Below are 23658 nucleotides of genomic sequence, written 5' to 3'. Positions count from 1 at the left end.
GTTCCAACTCCCAAGTAACTGGGCCCCTGAGCCCACTGCCCTAGGGGAACCTTCTATGCTGAGGTGAGACATCTCTGGCCCTCCAGATGTTGTTGGACACAAAGTACCATCATCCCAAGGAAAGATGGCATATGGCCAGGGATGAGGGGAGCCTTATCTGGTGGGACACACTTTCCCCTTCTTCCTCCTCCCCTGAAAACCCTGAATATCTGTATTTCGTTTCCTCCTTCTTCCATGATCTCCAATATCTTCCTGATACAGTCCAACTGCACACATTCCCAAATCATCCTGCACCACTGACTTCCTGAGGCTGCTGCATTGTGTCTAGGACACTGGCAATGGGACAGCACCTTCCACTGGATGAGAGGATAGAGGGTGAAATCAGGGCAGGCCAAAGGGCACTCAGCTCAGTCCCCTCCTTGCCCCTCTCTGCATCTGCTGCCTGAGGGGGCTGCCTCAGTCTCCCTCACCGTGGAGCAGGCCCTGAGAACAGCCTTCTCTCTGCCCCCCCCCCAATACAGGAAACATGACAAAGAAGACCTTGGAGTGTCACCCTTATCAGGAACATAACGATAATGACCTTGGAGTGTCACCGTGAAACATAACAATAACAACAGGAACAATAACAACAACAATAAAAATAGTCACTTTGGGCTGCTAATGTTGTTTAGTCATTTAGTCGTGTCCGACTCTTCGTGACCCCATGGACCATAGCACGCCAGGCCCCTTCATGGATCAATGCCTTGTCGTGGCGAAGGGGCTTGAATAACTCAGAGAAGCTATGAGCTATGCCATGCAGGGCCACCCAAGATGGACAGGTCATAGTGGAGAGTTTTGACTAAACGTGATCCACCTGGAGAAGGAACTGGCAAGCCACTCCAGTATCCCTGCCAAGAAGACTCCATGGACAAAGACAACAGGCATATAAAATAGACTAATAGGTTGAATAAATAAATAAACACAATTGCAATAATAATAATGCAGGTTCTTGAGGGGGGGCAGGAACCCATCCATTTGCATAGCGATCTTCCCTATAGCTTAAATCCCACAGACGTGAGATCTGATTTAGAGTAGTGGGAATAATTGAAACCTGGGGGAATGGAGAGAAGGAGTTGGGCACAGGTCCATATAGTTAAAGCTATGGTTTTCCCAGTAGTGATGTATGGAAGTGAGAGCTGGACCATAAAGAAGGCTGATCGCCGAAGAATTGATGCTTTAAATTATGGTGCTGGAGGAGACTCATGAGAGTCCCATGGACTGCTAGAAGATCAAACCTATCCATTCTGAAGGAAATCAGCCCAGTGTGCTCACTAGAAGGACAGATCCTGAAGCAGAGGCTCCAATACTTTGGCCACCTCATGAGAAGAGAAGACTCCCTGGAAAAGACCCTGATGTTGGGAAAGATGGAGGGCACTAGGAGAAGGGGACGACAGAGGACAAGATGGTTGGACAGTGTTCTCGAAGCTACCAACATGAGTTTGACCAAACTGCGGGAGGCAGTGGAAGACAGGAGTGCCTGGCGTGCTATGGTCCATGGGGTCACGAAGAGTTGGACACGACTAAACGACTAAACAACAACAACCTCTGGGTAGGAACCCTTTGGATCAGGCACATCCAATGGGTAGATCATGATCCACCGGTAGATCACTGGACGTCTGTGGCAGATCACTGATAGATCACTGGCTCCCCCCAAAGAAGCTCAACAACTTTGGCCCCCCTAAAAAATGTTCAACATTTTAGCTATTCACCCCCCAAAAAACAGGGCTTTCCTTCCGCCTCAGAAAAGCTCAACAACTCTGACCTGAACCCCTAAAAATGGGCCTTCCTAAAAAAATCTCAACAACTTTGACCTGAACCCCCCAAGAGGGGGTAGATCACTGCCAGTTTTTAACTCTGTGAGTAGATCACAGTGTCTTCGGAGTTGACCACCCCTGCTTTAGATCATAGGTCAGAGGCCATTTATACGGCCCGCGGACCGCCTGTGAACCGAGCCGCCCGCTCGGCAAGTCGCCCGTGCGCTGCGCTAAACCGGTGTGGCACGGGGACTCACTGAGCGGCACCAGAAGTCGTGTCTGTGCAGCCGCAGAAACAATTTCTGGTGCTGCAGACATTTTGGAAATGGGCAGCATGGGCACCAGAAATCGCTTCTGCACATGCCTGGTGCATATCCGGCCCGTGGGAATGATCCGGCCCACAACTGGAAAATGTTGCCAACGCCTGCTTTAGATGCTTCTCCAGAGAAACACAGGCATGTGGGTGAGACTGTAGTTGCCAAGACAGAAGCCTCAAAGGGCAGAAATCATAAAGTGGGCTTCCTCCCTTTCCTCTTCCCCCCCATGGTTAGACTCCCTATAAGAGCCCCCAGAGCCCCATGCAGCTGCTGATCTGGGTCTTATGGCAGGGCAAGGACTGAGCTTCAAGGGAGGAGACGGTGGGTGGATCAGGCCTCCTGTTCAGGGATCTCTCCCTGGTCTACCCGAAGTCATGGCAGATTCCTGGGCAGGAGGGAGAAGTCAAGGCAGGCAGCCCCCAAGTCTGTCTGTCTGTCTGTCTGTCTGTCTGTTTGTCTCTTTCTCCACCTCCTGCCAATGCTGACATTGATCCCTCCCCCAGGGATGCTTCCCTCCCTCCCTCTGCCCCCCAACTTCCTCTGCCCTTCTCCCTCCGCCCCCAGTCTCCCCTTTGCCCAGAGGCCCCCTGGCAGGCTCACCCTTCATGCCAAATTCCTCCCAAGCGCCCCCCCTCTCCATCCGGAGGGGCCTCGCCAGGTGAGCAAGGGGGGGGGAGAGGAGGGAGACCGGGGAGGGGTCTCTATCCAGGCCTCTCTCGTCCCCTTTAACCCTTCCGTGGTCTCCCCATCTCTAGACAAAAGGGACCCACCAACCCTTGCCTCGGAACCTGCGCGGAGCCAGGATCGCGGCGTCCCAGGGATTCTTGCCACGCAGAGGGGCGCGGAATGGAGGCCTCGCTTCAAGTCCCAGCCCTGCTTGGGGATGGGGGTCCTCGCGGGGGGGGGGGGCAGGGGAGCTGAGCATCTCTTGACAGCTGAGCACCTCCTTGCGCTGCAAAGGAGACCTTGCAATGCAAACCCTGCCGGTGCTCCCTCTGCAGAAAGGCCCCCCCTGAACCCCCATAGTAAAAGGCAGGAAGGCTGATCTCTGTTGTTTTTTTTAATTGGGGGGAGGGGCTGTGCAATGCAAACCCTGCGAATGGAAAGTCCCCGATCTGCAGCCGGATTGCATGGATCGGGGCCTGTGCAGATAGCGCCCAGGAAGGGAGTTGTTCTTGGGGGGGGGTCTCTGCCCCCTTTCTTTCTCCCCCTTCCCCGCCCTCCAGCATTACCTCTTTGTCCTCCTTTCTGGCCCTCCGCTTCCCTCGTCCGCTATTCTATTCCGATTTCCTTTCTTGCGGGGTCTCCAAGGACGCGCCCCCTCGGAGGGAGGGGCTCCTCCCCCCTCCCCCTCTCCCCTTCGGCTTGGAAATATCCGAAGTACTTCGGGTTCTTTTCCGAATGCGCCTGCCCATAGAGCTATGAAAAAGAGCAGCCCTGTCGGAATGAGGGTGGGAGAGAGGTGAGGCCCGAGCAGAGAGTTGTCCAGCTGTGCAAGCTTCGCTTCACCCACCGTGCGCATATAAAAACATTATAAAAACATCAAACATTAAAAACCTCCCGATACGGGGGTGCCTTCAGATGTCTTCTAAAAGTTGTGTAATACTTTATCTACTTGATATCTTATAGGTTAATAATAACATAATATTTTTTATTTATACCCCGCCCATCTGGCTGGGTTCCCCCAGCCACTCTGGGCGGCTTCCAACAGGAATATTAGAATGTTGTTGTTGTTTAGTCATTTAGTCGTGTCCGACTCTTCGTGACCCCATGGACCAGAGCACGCCAGGTCCATATTAGAATACTGTATTAGAATACAGTATAACATCATGATAGACCAATGGGAAAAACTTTGGCAGGTAGACATCAAATTCACGGCCTGTTACAATTTGAAGGAGAATATCCTAAAAATGATGTACAGGTGGTACATAACACCTGAAAAGATGTCTAAAATGTACAAGAATAGGTCCCCCATGTGTTGGAGGTGTGAAAAAGAGAACGGTTCATACATGCATAGGTGGTGGACCTGCAAGGAGGTCAGTGAACTCTGGAACAACATTTACGAGGAACTAAAGAAAATGCTGAAATGTAATTTTAATTTAAAAAACCTGAGCTATTTTTGTTAAGTCTACTACCAAAGGAAATAGAAAGATCCAAGAGAACATTGCTTATGTACGGAACAGTGGCGGGAAGAATTATAATTGCAAGGAACTGGAAAAACAAAAGTGTACCCACAGTAACAGATTGGAGAATATTAATGGTAGAATACATGCAGCTAGCAAAAATGACAGCCAAAATGAGAGGGCAGATGAAACAAAATGTCTATAAAGAACGGGGAGTATTTGAAGAATATTTAAAAAATAACAATATAAAAAGAACTCCACTGGCAAAACTAGACTGAGCCTGTTAGACCATCAATCGATATTACAAAGGTGACAGAGAATACGAATAGAAAAAAGAAAAAGGTAATATGGGGGAAAATATCGTGTGACATTACTTAATTAACAGAAAAGAAACAGCAAGTATAATTGGAGGTCAACGGAAAGTAGAAATAGTGTAAATGATAGAAACTGAAACAAACAATGTGTATCTGTATTTGTATCAGTGTGTGTATTTGTGTGTTTTGTGTTTGTATTTGTGTGTTTTATGTTTGTTTATTCTTTGTAATTCTTTTTAATCAATAAATACATCTCCACCCCCATCGTTCTGCCCGGACACTGAGGTCCAGCTCCGGGGGCCTTCTGGCGGTTCCCTCATTACGAGAAGCCAAGTTACAGGGAACCAGGCAGAGGGCCTTCTCGGTAGTGGCACCCACCCTGTGGAATGCCCTCCCACCAGAGGTCAAAGAGAACAACAATTACCAGACCTTTAGAAGGCATCTTAAGGCAGCCCTGTTTAGGGAAGCTTTTAATGTTTGATGGATTTCTGTATTTTAGAACTTCTGTTTTTTGGGAAGCCGCCCAGAGTGGCTGGGGGAACCCGGCCAGATGGGCGGGGTATAAATAATAAATTATTATTATTATTATTATTATTATTATTATTATTATTATTATTATTATATATAAAAATACAGTACACTAATTTCTGAAAGATTAAAAGCTTCCCTAAACAGGGCTCCCTGTAACTTTGCTTCTCACAGTCAGGGAACCACCATCAGCCCCTAGGAGGAGACTCAGTGTCCCCGCTGAATGATGGGAGTGGAGACACTCTCTCAGGTTTAGGGCTTTAAAGGTCAAAGTTCCTTTTTTTGGGGGGGGGTTAAAGGCAAGGGTAAAAGGGAGAAATAATATCGCTTTGAATGAAAACAACCACAGAGAGACAACAACATCGATCAGGTGACATCAACCCACGATCTACCAAAAACTTGCGGGAATCTACCAGTAGATCGCGATCGACCTGTTGGGCATCCCTGAGATAGATGTTCTCAGTGAGGGAACAAGCAAAAATCCGTGGAGGAGGACCTCAGCATTGCAGGTGGAGATTACAGGGATGAACCGGGTGATGGGGGGGGGAGGGACAGGGATAGGTAATGGTTTGGAACAGGGTGGGGGGGGGAGACACAGGGATGCGCCTATGTAAACATAACACATGGAAAAACAGGGGGACTCTGAAGGTGAGGGGAGTCTGAAGTGGGACTCTGAGCCTCCATTTAACAGACTGAGCCACCGCAATGCAGGGCCAGCTAGTACCAATATAAATAATAAAGGTGATAACTGAAGCATTCAGATAACTTCAACAGTGTAAATAAGTTTTGATGGATGCAATAATGGAATACTGAATGGTTTGTTGTTGTTGTTGTTGTTTAGTCATTTAGTCGTGTCCGACTCTTCGTGACCCCATGGACCATAGCACGCCAGGCACTCCTGTCTTGCACTGCCTCCCGCAGTTTGGTCAAACTCATGTTCGTAGCTTCGAGAACACTGTCCAACCATCTCGTCCTCTGTCGTCCCCTTCTCCTAGTGCCCTCAATCTTTCCCAACATCAGGGTCTTTTCCAAGGATTCTTCTCTTCTCATGAGGTGGCCAAAGTATTGGAGCCTCAGCTTCACGATCTGTCCTTCCAGGGAGCACTCAGGGCTGATTTCCTTAAGAATGGATAGGTTTGATCTTCTTGCAGTCCATGGGACTCTCAAGAGTCTCCTCCAGCACCATAATTCAAAAGCATCAATTCTTCGGCGATCAGCCTTCTTTATGGTCCAGCTCTCACTTCCATACATCACTACTGGGAAAACCATAGCTTTAACTATACGGACCTTTGTTGGCAAGGTGATGTCTCTGCTTTTTAAGATGCTGTCTAGGTTTGTCATTGCTTTTCTCCCAAGAAGCAGGCGTCTTTTAATTTCGTGACTGCTGTCACCATCTGCAGTGATCAAGGAGCCCAAGAAGGTGAAATCTCTCACTGCCTCCATTTCTTCCCCTTCTATTTGCCAGGAGGTGATGGGACCAGTGGCCATGATCTTGGTTTTTTTGATGTTGAGCTTCAGACCATATTTTGCGCTCTCCTCTTTCACCCTCATTAAAAGGTTCTTTAATTCCTCCTCGCTTTCTGCCATCAAGGCTGTGTCATCTGCATACCTGAGGTTGTTGATATTTCTTCCGGCAATCTTAATTCCTGCTTGGGATTCATCTAGTCCAGCAGTTTATATAAAAAATGCAGATATTTGTGTTGTGCAAAATGAAGGGCCAATAAATGTATTATTGTCTAAGGTTTTGTGGGTTGCAGGCTGAGGACGTGGACTCTGGAGGAGGAAAGCTCACGCCACCATTATCCTGTGAGTCTCATTGTAGATTTTGTGTAGTTCTTCTGGAACTTGAATCACAATATATGAGCCGGAAAGCTGCCTGGCTCCCTCGGCCTGAAAGCGGAGATGAGCACCGCACACCATGGTCAAATTCAGCTGGACTTAACCGTCCAGGGGTCCTTTTACCTTTTACCTATATATAAACCCTGCATGCATTTCTATAGCACCCCCCACCCCTCCCCACCCCTATTTCTGGGTTGCTGTGCACATCATCATCACCATCATTGATCAACCATGCAGTGGAAATAAGAGCTAAAACCGGAAGCCTGGGAGAGGGGAGCCTCCCAGGTGGTCCTGTGTCTGGAGCACCCAGCGTCCGAGGCAACCGCTGGCCTTCGACATATGGGGGTGGGGGAAGTGGTCTCCCCGTTTCAGGGATCCCTCTGCCGAAGAACTTGGAGGAGTAGCAGATTCCTTGCCAGGAGGGAGAAGCCAAGGCAGCCCCTCCGCACATTCCCCCCCGCCAGGCCCAGGATGGAGAGGACTCTATCTCTCTCGGTCTCCCCGCTGCCAATGCCCTGCTGTGGAAAATGGGGGGGACGGGACTTGTCACAGTGTTCACCTGGCACTGCTCCCTGTCCTGCATTGCAGGATCCTGGTGCGAGTCAGGAGGGGGTCTTGCCCTCACAGCGGGGAGCCGAATGTGGGTTCCAACTGTTCTGCCCCTCCCCCCATTAGCAAAGCCCAAGTTCAAACACCAGCCCCTATTTTTAAAAGGCACGACACTGGACTACCCTTTAGGGTTGTTGTAAGTTACTCTTCCAAGCCCCAAACCCGTGTCAGGAATGATGATCCCAGAGATGCTCCCTCAGGCAATACCTGGGCTCCCGCTTTAGGGATCAGGGCTGCCCTCCCTCGTGCCCCAAACTCCCCCCTTGGGAGCCATTTCCTTATGTGGGGCTTGGAGGAGACATTGGGTGTGTGTGTGTGAGAGAGAATGAAGGGGGGGGGAGCAGACTGCCTGATGGAGGGGCAACACCCCCCCCCATAATTGCAAAAATCCCTGTTACATCTGAAGAGGATTAAAAGAGAGGAAGGGGGACTGTCTCCTTCGTGCCCGGGGGGGACTTTTTGGGAGGGGGGGTCTCTTTCCCTGCCGCCTCCGGGGATCGAACCAGGGAGATTATCAGGAAAGAAACAAGATAACGGAGCTGGGTCAGTCCATGAAAATGTGGGGAAAATTTTTTTTTGTAAAAAGTTTTTTTAATATTTTTTTTACATGTTATGTTTGTGTACACATATCAAAGTGTTTTGGCAACAAAACAAATTATTCCCAGAATGCTTCATTCCAAAATGGCTGCCACCTGAATGTAGCACATGTTGCAAATGATTTTGTTTCTGAATTTAAACATACATTAAAGGTAAGATAAAATCTATTCAAACCATGAAAACAATGATTGTAATATGTCTATTGAAAGCTTAAAATGTCATCTTTCAATTGCAAATGGTCTATATTGCTCCAATTACATTCTTAATTGGTATTGATTGATGTTAATTATTGATGATTAAGCTGTAAAGTGAGTTACCAAAACAAGTTATTTTTAGAATATCTTTCTGAATTGGAGCTTCAGAATTAAACTTTTCTGCATTTTCCTTCTAGGCAGTAGATGCAATGTAATCATGTAAACATTTTAATTTTATGTTACACTTTGTGCCCTACAAACACTATCAAAATGTGTAACGTGAGTTACCGCAATTATGGTAACTCACATTACAGTGCTCACTGTGACGGTTTTGAATTGTTTTGGTATATTTTTCTTTTTCCAATAAACTTCCACATAATGTGTGCCTGTGTAAGTATCATTAAAACTATATGATGGCAATAAATTCTTTGCACAGTTGTATGCCAGGAAATTTTCCAGCATACAGTTCTGAATTTCCCAACTCCTTGATCTGTAAGGAACCAAAAGAAAGCTGTTGGCTGGGGAAATTTGACAAATGCAAAGGTGGCAAACAGAAACTTGATGAAGCTTTTGAAAATATTCCGGAATGTATTTCAGCAACTTGGAATATTTGGGGGGGAATGAATATGATAGGTTAAGCAAGATGGTGGTTGAGGGGAGTGCGAGAGACCTTGCTTGTCACATCAGAAGTATGACAGAAACTTTTATGCAGCACTGTTATATAAAAAGGGAACAAGCCAAAGCCTACCAAAAACAGAGAGAAGCAGTAGGACGAAAAGACTTTGATCAGAAGACTGCACTTATACAGGTTGACTTTTCGGGAAATTACAGCTGTGTGGCACAGGATGAAATTCAAAGTGCCCACTGGAAACAAAACCAAGTAAGCTTGTTTACTTGCTCAATGTGGTATAGTGGGAAGCACCACCCATTGGTTCTTGCTTCTGACAACCTAGATTATTCAAAGGAGACAGTGGTATGTTACAAAGATTTCATTTTGCCCAAAGAAGTTGACATAATTAATGTATGGTCTGATGGACCGAGCTCACAATTTAAGAACAAATATGTTGTGGCTGCAATTGCTGCTCTTGAAAAAAGCACCACAAGAAAATAAGGTGGAACTACTTTGCTACACCGCATGGCAAAGGCCCAGTTGATGGCATAGGAGGGACCATTAAGCGTCAAGTTTGGAATGCAGTGAGAGCAAGAAAGCAAATAGTTTCCAATGCCACTCAGTTTGTCACCACAGCAACTAAAGTCTCCATTGAAAGTAGTGGAGATGACACCAGGCCAAATCATTAAAAGAAACGCTACGCTGAATACAATGAATATTTTCAAAACTGCACAGCCAGTGAAGGTCATATCAAAGATGCACCATATTAAGATTCTGGAACACAAACCTATTTGCTCCATACTTTCTACAAATAGTGATGAGTAACTAAGCAGACCTGTGAAGTCATTGGCGTAATTTCCCCACCTACTATGGTTAATTCAAGTTAATTCTAAACTGTCTCTAATATTCATGTTTAAATAAATATTTGTCAAAATTTCCTAAATGACAAGAAAATAATTATTTACCTTCATAGAATTCCAATGCCCAAAATTATGATTTGAAAAGTAACATGAGTTACCATGTTATGTAACATGAGTTACCATGAGAAAAGTTATTCAATTAATAACTGTTGAAATTAGAAATGCCAGACCACTATGCTATGAAAGGCAAGGTTTCTGTAATACTCTTACCTAAAAAGTTTTTTTCTAAATTCATCATGGAGGAGGAAAAAGAAAAAACAGTGGGTGCATAAAATTAAGCTGTCCAATTCATGTAACGTGAGTTACCACACAAAAATAATTTTTATTTTTCATATTTTGAAATTAATATAAAAAAGGTAATAAGATTCTATAATAACCAGGTATGTATTATATACACAATTATTTTATTCAAGATTGCTTCTCAATTACTATGTTTGGTGTTGTGTATTGAGTCAAAGGATTTTATCTCTGTATTATTATTGTCTGTATTTGCATTAGGATAAAGTAACTGCCTTTTGGTTCCAGAAGGTACAGCTACTATTGGTTCATTTAAGCTGCTGTATTTGGATCCTCTGTCTCATTGGTTCCCTCCAAAAGGCAGCACTGTGATTGCCTGATATTGTTCCCTCCAAAATGTATCCCCTTCTAGCTAGTTCCCTGTCCCTATAAATGTAGCCTTCCTGCCCTCACAGTCAGTCTTGTTCACTTTAATAAAGAGCTGTTACTAGAGAACTGTCTCCAGCATGTTTGTCAAGAGAGCTGAAATCACAAACCCCACGTCACAACAACTGGCGACGAGGATGGGATCCGGAATGCTGAGGAGCGGTTAAACACAGCCCTGCCTCAGAGTCCGGATTGCAGCGTAGAACAAGACTCACTGGCCAGCTGAGAAGACGACCCTGCCCGCTAGGACAATGGAGAGTCCAAGGGTATTGGAGCCCTTCCAGCCATCAGAGCCCCACACGTGGGAAGACTACGTCGAACGCTTCGAGTTCTTTGCAGTGGCTCAAGGGATCACCGATGCCAGCAAAAGAAGGGCCACATTCCTGAGCTACTGTGGGCCCGAGACCTTCAAGCTGGCCAAGGCATTACTTGCTCCAGCGAAGCTGAGTGAGACATCTCTCAAAGATATTCTTGCCTGCCTAACAAGCCACTTGGCGCCTACTGAGACCAAGATGGCCCGGCAGATGGAGTTCCATAAGAGGCAGCAGCGTGCTGGGGAGTCTGTATCCGCATTTCTGGCTGAACTCCGGAAGCTCGCTCAGCACTGCGGCTTCCAAAATCTGGAAGAGACTCTCCTGGATCGGTTTATTGGTGGTCTGAGCAGCAAGAAAGCCAGAAGACGCATCGTGGCTAAAGAAGAGGTTACCCTTGCTTCAGCCTTGAAGGAGGCCACCGCCACAGAGAATTATGAAAGAGAGGAGCTTGATGCCAGTCGCAAGGCCACTAAGCCACAGATAGAAGTTGCGCATGCCATGGACGAGCTAGAGGCTACTCCGAGCCAGAGCCCAGTCCGTGGGGTCGAGTTGGTGCGTCAGGCCTGCACAGTGCACAAAGATCGCCGAGGCAGTTGCCCAGGTTGTGGCAGAAACCATGAGCAGAAGAGTTGTCGTTTCAGGGATGCTATGTGCCGGACGTGCGGAAAGACGGGTCACATCGCCAGGGTCTGTAGATCGGCGGTGTCGGGAGCGACAGGAGCACCTAGACTGGAGCATCGCAGACCGCCCACAGCACCTCATTTTCTAAAGGACTGCCACTACGTAACGGAGATCAACGGGAGGGCCGTGCAGTTTCCAGCGCAAGGCAAGGCACACGTCAAGGTGAAGATTGAGGGTCAGCAGTGCGACATGGAGGTGGACTCCGGATCTGCATTCACCATCGTGTCGGACCAGACCGCGAAGACATTCTTCCCCAGGGGTAAGTTGCCCCCTCTGGAGCCCTTCCCGGCAACCTTGCAGTCGTACTCAGCAGGCCGCATCCATGTTATGGGAATGTGTGCCGTGAGAGTACAGTTCCGGGACAAACAGGCTGTACTCAAACTGGTGATTGCGAAGGGCAGTCGCCCCAGTCTCCTGGGCACTGACTGGTTCCCTGCCCTGGGACTGAGTATCTCAGGGCTAAATTCAATCCAAACCTGCCCTGAGATGAGCGAGGCATTATGCAAGGAATTTGCTGGTCTCTTTAATGGAAAACTGGGGTGTTATAAAGGGCCCCCAGTTGACTTCGAGTTGGATCCCGGGGTGGCCCCAATCCGACTCAAACCAAGGCGAGTGCCATTTGCACTGCAACCCAAGATCGAGGCAGAGCTGGATAAATTGGTCAAGCAGGGAGTTCTCTCACCCGTGGACTCTGCTAAGTGGGAGACTCCAATCGTCACGCCCCTTAAAGCAAATGGGGAAGTCAGGATATGTGCAGATTACAAATGTACTATCAATAAGGCACTCAGGGGAAACTCATACCCCATTCCAGTCATATCACATCTGTTGGCTAAACTGGATGGGGGCAAGGTGTTCGCCAAAATTGACCTGGCACAAGCTTACCAACAGCTGCCAGTAACCCCACAATCAGCGGAAGCACAGACTATTGTCACACATAAAGGGGCGTTCAGAGTTAACAGATTACAGTTCGGAGTTTGTGTGGCCCCAGGGATTTTTCAAGGGCTCATGGAACGCCTGTTAAGAGGTCTGCCGGGGGTCTTGCCATTTTTTGATGACGTTTTGATTGCTGGAAAAGACCCACAGGAACTGGTTGCGCGTGTCCGTGCAGTGTTGCTCAAGTTCAAGGAGGTGGGGTTGCAACTGAAAAAAGAAAAATGCAGTTTTTGGGTGCCAACTGTGGATTTCTTGGGGTTTAAAATTGATGCATCAGGCATCCACCCCACAGATGCTAAGATTAAGGCCATCATCGAGGCACCACGACCACAGAACAAGACGGAGTTGCAGTCATTCCTGGGACTTATTAACTTTTATCATTTGTTCTTACCCCAGAAAGCTTCGGTAGCTGAACCATTACATAGACTTTTGCAGAAAAAGAATGTGTGGCGATGGGGGAGGGAGCAGCAGAAGGCTTTTGACTCCTTGCGAGAAATGCTGAGTAGCAGGAGCGTCCTTGCTCATTATGATGAGTCGAAGCCGCTGGTCCTGGCATGTGATGCCTCTCAATACGGCCTGGGGGCTGTGCTGAGTCATAGGGAACCGGATGGGTCGGAAAAGCCCATCTCTTTCTATTCCCGTACGTTGTCACCCACGGAGCGCAACTATGCTCAAATTGATAAAGAGGCACTAGCAATTGTGTCAGGAATCAAAAGGTTCTATGATTATTTGTACGGTCGCCATTTCTCCATTGAAACGGACCACAAACCACTGTTAGGGTTGTTCAACCCAAACAAACAAACGCCACAAATTCTCTCCCCCAGAATGTTGCGTTGGTCAATATTCCTGAATGGGTTCCAGTACACCTTGACCCATGTGCCGGGGAAACAGTTGTGCCACGCTGATGCGCTGAGTCGATTGCCCCTTCCTGGCGGGAGCAATGAGGATCCTGCTCCAGCGGAGCACATTATAATGCTAGAAACACTTCCGGGGGCTCCTGTAACAGCTACTGATATAGCTGAGAAAACGAGGAAAGATGCTGTTCTCTCCCGTGTGCTCACTTGGGTGGGGAGGGGGTGGCCTGGTGGTCCGCATGAAGAAAAATTCAGGCCTTATGCGACAAGGCAGCACGAATTGTCCATGCATAAGGGTTGTCTCCTATGGGGAGATAGGGTGATCATCCCAGAACCACTGAGAAACAGGGTTCTTGAGACGCTTCACATGGGACACCCGGGAATGGTCAGGATGAAGTCGCTAGCCCGATGTTATGTGTGGTGGCCTGGAATGGACCAGAACATAGAACAATGGGTACGAACATGCAAGGCATGCCAAGAGGTGCGGCCAGAAGTGGCCAGAGCACCAGTCCACTGGTGGGAGCAGTCCAGGACTCCCTGGAGCCGGCTGCACATAGATTTTGCTGGGCCATTCCAAGGGAAGGTCTTTTTGGTTATCGTTGATGCATATTCCAAATGGTTAGAAGTGGCGATGGTCCCTAGCATGGCATCAGCTGCCGTAATCAAGGTGTTGAGGCAGCTGTTTGCAACCCACGGGTTACCGGAGACCATTGTATCAGATAATGGGGCAGCTTTTGTATCCCAAGAATTCAGGGCATTCTTGGCTGATAACTTCATAAGAGGGGTCACATCCGCGCCCTTTCACCCATCCTCCAATGGGCAGGCTGAGCGCATGGTAAGAACAGCCAAAGAATCCATTGCGCACTTAATGGAGGGTAACTGGTCGGCTCGCATTGCACGAATGTTATTTTTGCAGCATGCGACGCCGTGTACTGCGACGGGCAAGTCGCCAGCCGAGCTGCTCTTAGGTAGAAGACTGGTAACGGTGCTGGATTATGTCCACCCAGATAAAATGCCAAACCGTAATTCAAGAGCAACCCCCCAGGCTGAGACTGACACAACAAGGTATCTCGCCCCTGAAGATCTGGTCTGGGTGAGGAACTATTCACGAGGTCCGCGGTGGGTGGCCGGTGTGATCACCCGGGCTAGTGGACCTGTGTCCTATTATGTGACCTTGGAAAATGGGCAAGTTTGGAAGAGACATATAGATCAGCTGAGGCGCCGGGCGCTCAGCAGGGAGGAGTCAGATAATTCATCCCTGGCTAATGACGCACAGCTGCGAGACCAGAGTGAAGATGGCCCAGAGGTGCAGTCACCAGGGGCTTCATCAAATGAACCAGGGTCTGCTAGTCCTCAGGATGACGAGGTACAGGTAGGGGACCCTGAGATGTCTGGGACTCCATCTGTTCCTGACGAAACCCCTATAGCAGCCCCTCCACCACAGGTAACACCCAATCCAGAACCTGCAACACCTGTTGTCAGGAGATCAAGTAGAAGTTGTAGGACCCCACAGTACCTGAGGGATTATGTCTGCTGTGCTCACTAGGGGGGGAGGGGTGTTGTGTATTGAGTCAAAGGATTTTATCTCTGTATTATTATTGTCTGTATTTGCATTAGGATAAAGTAACTGCCTTTTGGTTCCAGAAGGTACAGCTACTATTGGTTCATTTAAGCTGCTGTATTTGGATCCTCTGTCTCATTGGTTCCCTCCAAAAGGCAGCACTGTGATTGCCTGATATTGTTCCCTCCAAAATGTATCCCCTTCTAGCTAGTTCCCTGTCCCTATAAATGTAGCCTTCCTGCCCTCACAGTCAGTCTTGTTCACTTTAATAAAGAGCTGTTACTAGAGAACTGTCTCCAGCATGTTTGTCAAGAGAGCTGAAATCACAAACCCCACGTCACAACATTTAGATATTACTTAATTGTCGCAATCATAAGTCAAATGTAACGTGAGTTACCATGGATTTACCCAGCTTGTTTGGAAGGAGGAGAATTTGGGTCAGTGAGCTCCGCTTCCTAGAGAGGCAGGGAGGTTTGGGAGCCAAGGGGGGAGGGGGAGGGGCCGCCATTCACATTCCCAGAAGAGGAGCAGGTCTGCAAAAAAGAGGTGCAGAATATAGATATATTGGGGGGGAGGGATTTAGGGTTGTGGGGAGGGGGAGGTGAATGCGCTGTTTCTCCCCCTGTTCTGTAGGGCAGCTGGGAAGGGATAGCAGGAATTGGGACGGGGGGGGGGAGTAAAGTAAGGGAGTTCCCCCCCTCCCCTTTCCCTCTCTGGAAGGGCTGAGACCTGAACCCAGGCTCCAGTTCCGCGCCCCTCTGAGAATTCCTGGTTCCCCCTGGCAAAAATCCCTGGGGCGCTTTTGACTCCGCGGCTTGGTGGGTCCCTTTTGTCTAGAGATGGGGAGTCCACGGAAGGGTTAAAGGGGGCGAGAGAGGCCTGGATAGAGACCCCCCCTATCCCTCCTCTCCCCCCTCCCTGCTCTTCTTGCGAGGATCCTCCGGATGGAGAGGTGGGGGCGCTTGGGAGAGATTTGGCAGGAAGGCTGAGCCGGCCAGGGGGGCCTCTGGGCGAAGGGGAGACTGGGGGCGGAGGGAGGAGGGCAGAGGAAGTTGGGGGGGCTGAGGGAGGGAGGGAAGCATTCCTGGGGGAGGGATCAAAGTCAGCATTGGCAGGAGGTGGAGAGAGAGAGAGAGAGAGAGAGAGAGAGAGAGAGAGAGAGAGAGAGAGAGAGAGAGAGAGAGAGAGAGAGATTTGGGGGCTGCCTGACTTGACTTCTCCCTCCTGCCCAGGAATCTGCCATGACTTCAAGTCGACCAGGGAGAGATCCCTGAAGAGGAGGCCTGATCCACCCACCCTCTCCTCCCTTCAATCTCAGTCCTTGCCCTGCCAGAAGTCCCAGGTCAGCTCCTGCATGGGGCGCTGGGGGCTGTTATAGGGAGTCCAACCATGGGGGGGGGGGAGAGGAAAGGGAGGAAGCCCACTTTATTCTTTCCGCCCTTTGAGGCTTCTGTCTTGGCAACTACAGTCTCACCCACATGCCTGTGTCTCTGTGGAGAAGCATTTAAAGGGTTCCTACCCAGAGATACCTGTGCCCAACTCCTCCTTCTTAAATCTGTGGGATTTAACGGATTGGGAAGATTGTTATGGAAATGGTTGGGGTTCCTCCCACCCCCCAGCCTGTGTAATTATTACTACAATTGTTATTTTTATTTAATTATTGAATCTATTAGTAGCTTTCTCCTGCCCAGGGCAGCCCAAAGTGACTTACAACCAGTAGTAGTACTAGTAGTAGTTGTTGTTATGCTCCACAGTGAGACTCCTAGGTCTTCTTTGTCACATTTCCTGTATTTGGGGGGGGGCAGATAGAAGGCTGTTCTCAGGGCCTGCTCCACCGTGAGGGAGACTGAGGCTGCCCCCTCAGGCAGCGGATGCTGAGAGGGGCAAGGAGGGGACTGAGCTGAGTGCCATTTGGCCTGCCCTGATTTCACCCTCTATCCTCTCATCCAGTGGAAGGTGCTGTCCCATTGCCAGTGACCTAATAATAATAATAATAATAATTTATTTTTACCCCGCCCATCTGGTTGGGTTTCCCTCTCTGGAAGGGCTGAGACTTGAACCCAGGCCCCAGTTCTGTTCCCCCTGGAAGAAATCCCTGGGGCGCTTTTGACTCCCTCCTCTCCCCCCCTCCTTGCTCATCTGTCGAGGCTCCTCCGGATGGAGAGGTGGGGGCGCTTGCTTGGGAGAGATTTGGCAGGAAGGCTGAGCGGCCAGGGGGGCCTCTGGGCAAAGGGGAGACTGGGGGGTGGAGGGCAGAGGAAGTTGGGGGGCAGAGGGAGGGAGGGAAGCATCCCTGGGGGAGGGATCAATGCCAGCATTGACAGGAGGTGGGAAAAGAAAGAGAGAGAGAGAGAGAGAGAGAGAGAGAGAGAGAGAGAGAGAGAGAGAGAGAGAGAGAGAGAGATTGATTTCGGGGCTGCCTGACTTGACTTCTCCCTTTTGCCTAGGAATCTGCCATGATTTCTAGTCGACCAGGGAGAGATCCCTGAACAGGAGGCCTGATCCACCCGCCATCTCCTCCCTAGAAGCTCAGTCCTTGCCCTCCCATAAGTCCCAGGTCAGCTCCTGCATGGGGCGCTGGGGGCTGTTATAGGGAGTCTAACCAGGGGGAGGAGAGGAAAGGGAGGAAGCCCCCTTTATTCTTTCCGCCCTTTGAGGCTTCTGTCTTGGCAACTACTACCCAGAGATAACTCTACGAAACTCCTTCTCTCCATTCCACCAGGTTTCCATTATTCCCACTATATCAGATCTCATGGCTGTGGGATTTAAGGGATTGGAAAGATTGCTATGGAAATGGGTGGGTCCCCGTGTTCCCCCCTCAAGAGCCTGCATTATTATTATTACTATTGCAATTTCAATTTCTATTGTTGTTATTGTTATTTATTGAACCTATTAGTTTATTTATCTTGCCCAGGGCAGCCCAAACTTACAATCTCTTATCATTATCATTTTGTTCCTGATAAGGTGACACTCCAAGGTCTTCTTTGTCACGTTTCCTGTATTGGGGGGGGGCAGAGAGAAGGCTGTTCTCAGGGCCTGCTCCACGGTGAGGGAGACTGAGGCAGCCCCCTCAGGCAGCAGATGCAGAGAGGGGCAAGGAGGGGACAGCGCTGAGTGCCATTTGGCCTGCCCTGATTTCACCCTCTATCCTCTCATCCAGTGGAAGGTGCTGTCCCATTGCCAGTGTCCTAGACACAATGCAGCAGTCTCGGGAAGTCAGTGGTGCAGGATTATTTGGGAATGTGTGCAGTTGGACTATATTAGGAAGATCTTGGAGATGTTGGAAGGAGGAGGAAATGAAATACAGATATTCAGCATTTTCAGGGGAGGAGGAAGATGGCGAAAGTGTGTCCCACCAGATAAGGCTCCCATCATCCCTGGCCATATGCCATCTTTCCTTGGGATGATGGTACTTTGTGTCCAACCACATCTGGAGGGCCAGAGATGCCTCACCTCAGCATAGAAGGTTCCCCTAGGGCAGTGGTGTCCAAACTTTTTTCAAAGAGGGCCAGATTTGATGAAGTGAAGGGCTTTGAGGGCCAACCAAAGTTGTTGACCTTTTTTAGGGTTGAACTTTTTAAAGGCTTGTTCCCCAGGAACTAAACTGCCATAGGGGCCGGATTAGGCCCTCGAAATGGACTTTGGACATGCCTGACCTATGGGCTCAGGGGCCCACTTACTTGGGAGTTGGTGGAACTGGATCTTAAGGGTTCTTGAGACCCTAACACTATAAATCCACGGTGTCCACACTCAGTAGCGTAGAAACCTCTGCCGGCCCCTGGGAAAGAGCTTTTTTAAGGAAAACATTCGCCCCCAAAGTTGCTTGCTTAGGAAGGTATAGTGGGTCTTCTCAACCTGCAGCGCCAGGTCTGCCCCTCCCCCACCCTGCCTTCCTCCGCTGCTGCCCACACTAAAGGTGTGTCTGGATGAAATCCCAAAAGATTTCTGGCTCCTATTCAAAGAGGTCCAGTTGATATTCCAGAATAACGTTTGGTTAAGATTCTGAGTCACAATCGTAGTTGAGAAATACTTCCTTTCTCCAGAGTTATCTTCTTTCTTTCCTTTCCCACAATCGGTGTTCTTCACCTTTAATATTCACCTTTTTCAGTGTCACACATATTTTTATCTTGTGATCTTCAGATGCAGAGCGATATACAAATTTACTAAATAATTCCCAGTAGGAGCAGAGATAGTATATCCAAAAGCCCTTGCCCAGCCAGTACAAATGAGGAAGAACAGTGAGAGAGGCCTGGACAAGGAATCTCCACTAAGATAGTCCAGTGTCAGGAGACGGGTGCAAGACCAGGCGGCATATAATTATAGCGAATAATAATTGGGTTGGATGTTTTAATCTGGGATTCCCAGCAGTCAGGCTCCAGCTGCTTTCCTTCTGCATCTCCAGCTCTCTCCATGCAATAATGCAAGGCTGAGAGATGGAGGTCCAACCCCAAAAACATTCTCCTACCTGAGCACTCCTTCAGCCAACCACAAGACTTATATATGAGTCTCAAAAAATGGTCAATATGCACCTCCTGAGAACAAAGGGACCGTCCAGGTGATTAATAAAGATCTAGAGGTCAAAGGGGACAAAATGTGGCCCAAGGGCTGGAGAATTATTATGCAGAGGATGAATAACTTCATTATGAACTTGGGACCCTGATGAATAGTGGGCAGGTTCATGGACATTTCCTGTGAGAAGTCACTTTTTATACAAAGTAAACCCCACAGTTCAACCATATTATAATGCTTCTGAAATGCATGACCATTATTTGACATTCTTTCATTTGTATTTCCTAAAACCTGGGAATTTACGGAGGACAGGAGAGAATGCATAAGATGTTAAAATAAGAGCAGGTCCTAAGTGATGTGTGTAATATTCTTTTGTTCTCTCCCTAGAAAACAAATAGGATGTCCCCCCCCCCCCCGTCAAAAGCAGACAACGGAGAGGGCAGTCAGAATTCTGGGGGGCCATGTCCAATGGGAATAACGAAGAAACCATTTAAATTCATGGAGTGTGAAAAAAGAGAGGAGAACCAATTTGAAAGTATGGAGTTTGGGAAGAGCTTCACTGACAGTGAAACACTTAGAAAACATCAACAGACTCACACTGGGGAGAAACCATTTAAATGCATGGTGTGTGGGAAAAGCTTTGGTTGGAGTTCAAACCTTCGTATACATAAACACACTCACACAGGGGAGAAACCATATAAATGCATGGAGTGTGGAAAGAGCTTCAGTCAGATTGGACACCTTAGAAACCATCAACGAACCCACACAGGGGAAAAACCATATCAATGTAGGGAGTGTGGAAAGAGCTTCACTGATAGTGGAACATTTAGAAAACATCAATGGACCCACATAGGCGAGAAACCATTCAAATGCATGGAATGTGTAAAGAGCTTCAGTAGCAGTGGAACACTTAGAATCCATCAACGGGTTCACACAGGGGAGAAACCATTTAAATGCATGGAGTGTGGAAAGAGCTTCAGTCAGAGTAGAAACCTGAAAATTCATCAACAAACTCACACTGGGGAAAAACCATATAAATGTATTGATTGTGGAAAGAGCTTCACTTATAGTAGAGCACTAAGAAGACATGAACGTACTCACACAGGGGAGAAACCATTTGAATGCATGGAATGTGGAAAGAGCTTTATTGATGGTTCATCACTTAGTATCCATCATCAAACTCACACAGGGGAAAAACCATTTGAATGTATGGAGTGTGGAAAGGGCTTCAGTCAGAGTGGAGCACTAAGAAGACATGAACGGACTCACACAGGGGAGAAACCATTTAAATGCATGGAATGTGGAAAGAGCTTTATTGATGGTTCATCACTTAGTATCCATCATCAAACTCACACAGGGGAAAAACCATTTGAATGTATGGAGTGTGGAAAGAGCTTCAGTCAGAGTGAACACCTTAGAATCCATCAACGGACTCACACAGGAGAGAAACCATTTAATTGCATGGAATGTGGAAAGAGCTTCGCTGATCGTGGAGCACTTAGAATCCACCATCGAATTCACACAGGGGAAAAACCATATAAATGTATGGAGTGTGGAAAGAGCTTCACTGATAGTGGAACATTTAGAAAACATCAACGGACCCACACGGGGGAGAAACCATACAAATGCATGGAATGTGGAAAGAGTTTTATTGATAGTAGAACACTTAAAATTCATCAACGGAGTCACACAGGGGAGAAACCATTTCAATGTATGGAGTGTGGAAAGGGCTTCAGTGCGTGTGGAAGGCTTAGAATTCATCAACGGATTCACACAGGGGAGAAACCATTTAAATGCATGGAGTGTGGAAAGAGCTTTAATCGTAGCTCAAACCTTAGAAGACATCAACAGACTCACTTGGGGACAAGCAAATAAATGTATGGAGTGTGGAAAGAGCTTCAATATAAGTGGAAACCTTAGCAAACATCAGCGAACTCAAAATGGGAAAACCACTTATATGGAGCGTAATTATATGGAACGTATAGCTTCAGCCCTGATGTTCTTACAAAAAATCAATGGACTCACAAGTAGGAAAAGCTTTAAGAGTTGAAACCCTACAATCCGCAAACTGAAAAATCATAAATGCTTTGAATCGAAGGAGTTTGGGAAGTGCTTCAATTACTTTATATATATATATATAATTTTATTTATATATAATTTTATTCACAAATTGTATTCAAAAATGGAAGCATTCACTTCCGGGTTGTTGGTGTTCGAAAGCCCCTAACGTTTGACTTCCGAAGCATTCGACAACCGAGATTCCACTGGGTACCCAGCAATAGTGTGTTTTCCAATGATATCCATTTTTTTAACCAACACAAAGAGGCTGCCTCACAGTAGAAAATCTAGCAGTGCGAACCCAACTCTATTTTTGTTGTTGTTGTTGTTGTTTAGTCGTGTCCAACTCTTCGTGACCCCATGGACCATAGCACGCCAGGCACTCCTGTCTTCCACTGCCTCCCGCAGTTTGGTCAAACTCATGTTCGTAGCTTCGAGAACACTGTCCAACCATCTTGTCCTCTGTCTCCCCTTCTCCTAGTGCCCTCAATCTTTCCCAACATCAAGGTCTTTTCCAAGGATTCTTCTCTTCTCATGAGGTGGCCAAAGTATTGTTGGTACTCTATTTTTAGTATCTATCAAAAATTTATACTTTATCTCTGCCATTTGTTAAAGCAGCTTGTATTATTTATTATTGGTATCATTTAGAATAAAAACAGTATCTTAGGTAAAACATTCCTCTTTATGGTTGAAATCTTTTATAAAATCCTCCTCCCCTATATTTCCAAATGCTTTTAAATGTGTTTTTATACCTTGACATAATTGGAATATGTTGTGATTCGGTGTTTTTCAAATAAACCCTTATTTAGTCTCCATCTATACAATGAACTCTTTTCACCCCTCATTATCACCCATGTTGAGATTTGATCTGATATAGTTCTTGGTTGGATCTCTACAGGCAGTTCCTTCAATATCCTGATCATGTTTCTTCTTCCCGCAGAATCCTTTGAATCAGATGAACATGTTTTGTTCTAATGGGTGACTGAATCTCCAAGCATCTAGTACATGGGTCAGCAAACTAAGGCCCGTGGGTCGGATCAGGCACAATTGCTTTCTAGAACTGGCCTGCAGACAGTCCAGGAATCGCCGCGTGGATTGCCAGCACACACATTCTTTCCCTCTCCGTCCCTCCCCCTCACACGGCGGCGCTTTTCTCCTCAGGGACGGAGCAATCTTGCCCCACGCCAGGCACCATCGACGACGGGAGTTGGCTCACCCACCTGCCCGCTTCAGCAGGGCGGTGCTGTCAAGGGGGCGTGTGACGCTGGCTGCCGGCTGCTGTTGCGTTTTCCTCCTGCTCCTCCCTCTCCCTCAGTCTGCCCTTCTTTCCTTTTCCACACCCCTTCTCTGCGCCGCTTCCTCACGCGCTTTCTTCATCACCGCCTCCCTCCCTCCCTCATTCCTCACATGGCAGGATTCCCCCCCCCCGCCACAACAATCAAATGGCAGATGCCGAAAATTGCTCACCCACCGGAAAGAAATGTGAGCCTGAGTTTTTAAGCGGCGATTGGCCACTTGATTGTTGGCGCGGGGGGGGGGGATGCTGAAAATAGCTCACCCGCCGGAACGAAGTGCGAGCCCGAGATTGTAAGCAGTGATTGTAAGTGATGCAAGAGGCTGTGTGCTGTGTTCTGGTGGGTGAGCAATTTTCTGCATTCGCCCCAAATAATCCTCCCCAAAAGCTCAATCTCCCCTATTTTGTAAATTTTGAGGGCCCCCCGTCTTATACACGGAAAAATGTGGTGCATAAAAGAATTCCCTTCTGGGAATTCCCAATTAAAGGGAATTGAATTCTTCTTGAGCGTATCACTTACCTTCCAAGTTGCGGACTGCAGAATCTGGGACCGGCAGCCATTTTACACTGGAAGTTGCGTCGATGTAACTTCCGGTGTTGCTTTGCCCTTTTATGGGCACCCAAAATGGCCGCCGCCGGCTTCAAAAGTCGCTTGTACGCATGTCAGGAAGTGTGCCGACGCAACTTCCGGTGTCGCTTCGCCCATCTATGGGCACCAAAATGGCCGCCGCCAACACCGGAAGTCACATCTATGCACTTCCGGACATGTGTAGATGCGACTTTTGAAGCTGGCGGCGGCCATTTTTGGTGCCCATAGAAGGGCAAATCGGAAAGGAAAAAAATGGCCCCAGCAGGAGAAAATAATGGAGAAAAACGGGAGACGAAGTGATACGGGGGACCACCGGGAAAAGGTAAGAAAAAAAGGGGTTTTCCCGGGGAAAACGGGA

General features: G+C 47.9%; 1 protein-coding gene across 1 annotated transcript; it reads left to right on the top strand.

Moving 5' to 3' along the window:
- Nucleotides 1-16087: 16087 nt before the first annotated feature.
- LOC132591678 (zinc finger protein OZF-like) lies at nucleotides 16088-22536 on the top strand. Its single transcript, XM_060271139.1, has 2 exons — nucleotides 16088-16192; nucleotides 19747-22536. The coding sequence occupies exon 2, from the start codon at nucleotides 19759-19761 to the stop codon at nucleotides 21232-21234; it is 1476 nt and encodes a 491-aa protein (XP_060127122.1). The 5' UTR covers nucleotides 16088-16192; nucleotides 19747-19758; the 3' UTR covers nucleotides 21235-22536.
- The last annotated feature ends 1122 nt before the right edge of the window (nucleotides 22537-23658 follow it).

This window comes from Zootoca vivipara, chromosome 2 (assembly GCF_963506605.1).
Source record: "Zootoca vivipara chromosome 2, rZooViv1.1, whole genome shotgun sequence".
NCBI classification, from domain to species: domain Eukaryota; kingdom Metazoa; phylum Chordata; class Lepidosauria; order Squamata; family Lacertidae; genus Zootoca; species Zootoca vivipara.
Note: the sequence above shows the minus strand (reverse complement) of the source record. Positions and strands in the feature narration are given on the sequence as shown.